General features: G+C 35.6%; 1 protein-coding gene across 1 annotated transcript in view; it reads right to left on the bottom strand.

The window, feature by feature from the left end:
* Window positions 1–630: 630 nt before the first annotated feature.
* The window catches only part of HELRODRAFT_172632 (hypothetical protein), a gene marked incomplete at both ends in the record, with an annotated part of 1,385 nt that continues 1,179 nt past the window's right edge, over window positions 631–836 (bottom strand). Inside the window, one exon of the mRNA XM_009019296.1 lies at window positions 631–776. Coding sequence (XP_009017544.1) covers window positions 631–776 — 146 coding nt within the window. The remainder of the gene's footprint in view (window positions 777–836) is intronic.

Here is an 836-nt window from a genome sequence, read left to right as displayed (position 1 = left end):
TTGCACAAAAATGAGTTACTTTGAACGGAGGATAGAAAAAATTTCCGTGCTTTGCTGATCCTAGTCGAATCCGACCAGGAACATTCGACACCAAATTTAACATTTCCTTTAAATAAGTCAGTGCTCTTCCATCCAGACAGTTTCTTACCATAAGAGCTATTTCATATCGAATTCTGTCCTTGACTGACATCCAATGAAGTTTGTTTTTTTATTTAATCATAAATGTTGTCAAACCTCGAAACCCGAGCAATCATACTAGCTGCAGACCTCAGAACCAATTGCTAGAATGCCAATTGATATTTGCAGACCCCATACAAACAGTAGTCAATTCTCGTACAAATAAGACTGCACACCAGAGATTTGCTGACTCTTTGTAAGTGGTTAAACCAGTTTGAAGACTACTGCAACATCAACAGTCTTATGGTCGCTTAACAAGTCTTTTGTTTAAACAATTTAATAAAAAAATTAGATATGAAAACCAAATTACAACATCATCAGTGTTTGTAATAATGTTGCAACAAAATAGGTTCGGGGAAAAACTTATTTCGAATGAACATCATGGTGATAAATTTAACCATTTTAAAATTTCTCTGAAACACAATTTTAACGTAGATTAAAATGGTGCAAAACTCAAATGATTAGCCAACCGTTGCAAAAGTCGGTGTAGCAGAGGCATGAGTATGGCACGTCTGACAGTCTTTCCTGATGATTGCACAGTGGAAAGTTGGAGAAAAAGGAACTGTCAGTCAAGCACCATCTATCTGCTCTGTATTCACCTGANAATAAATTAAAAGCCTATGTTGTAAAACTATTGATTTAGTGCATATTACACGCTA

This window comes from Helobdella robusta (genome assembly GCF_000326865.2).
Source record: "Helobdella robusta unplaced genomic scaffold HELROscaffold_24, whole genome shotgun sequence".
Lineage (NCBI taxonomy): Eukaryota > Metazoa > Annelida > Clitellata > Rhynchobdellida > Glossiphoniidae > Helobdella > Helobdella robusta.
The sequence above is the reverse complement of the archived record's forward strand: the minus strand, read 5'-3'. Positions and strand labels throughout refer to the sequence as shown.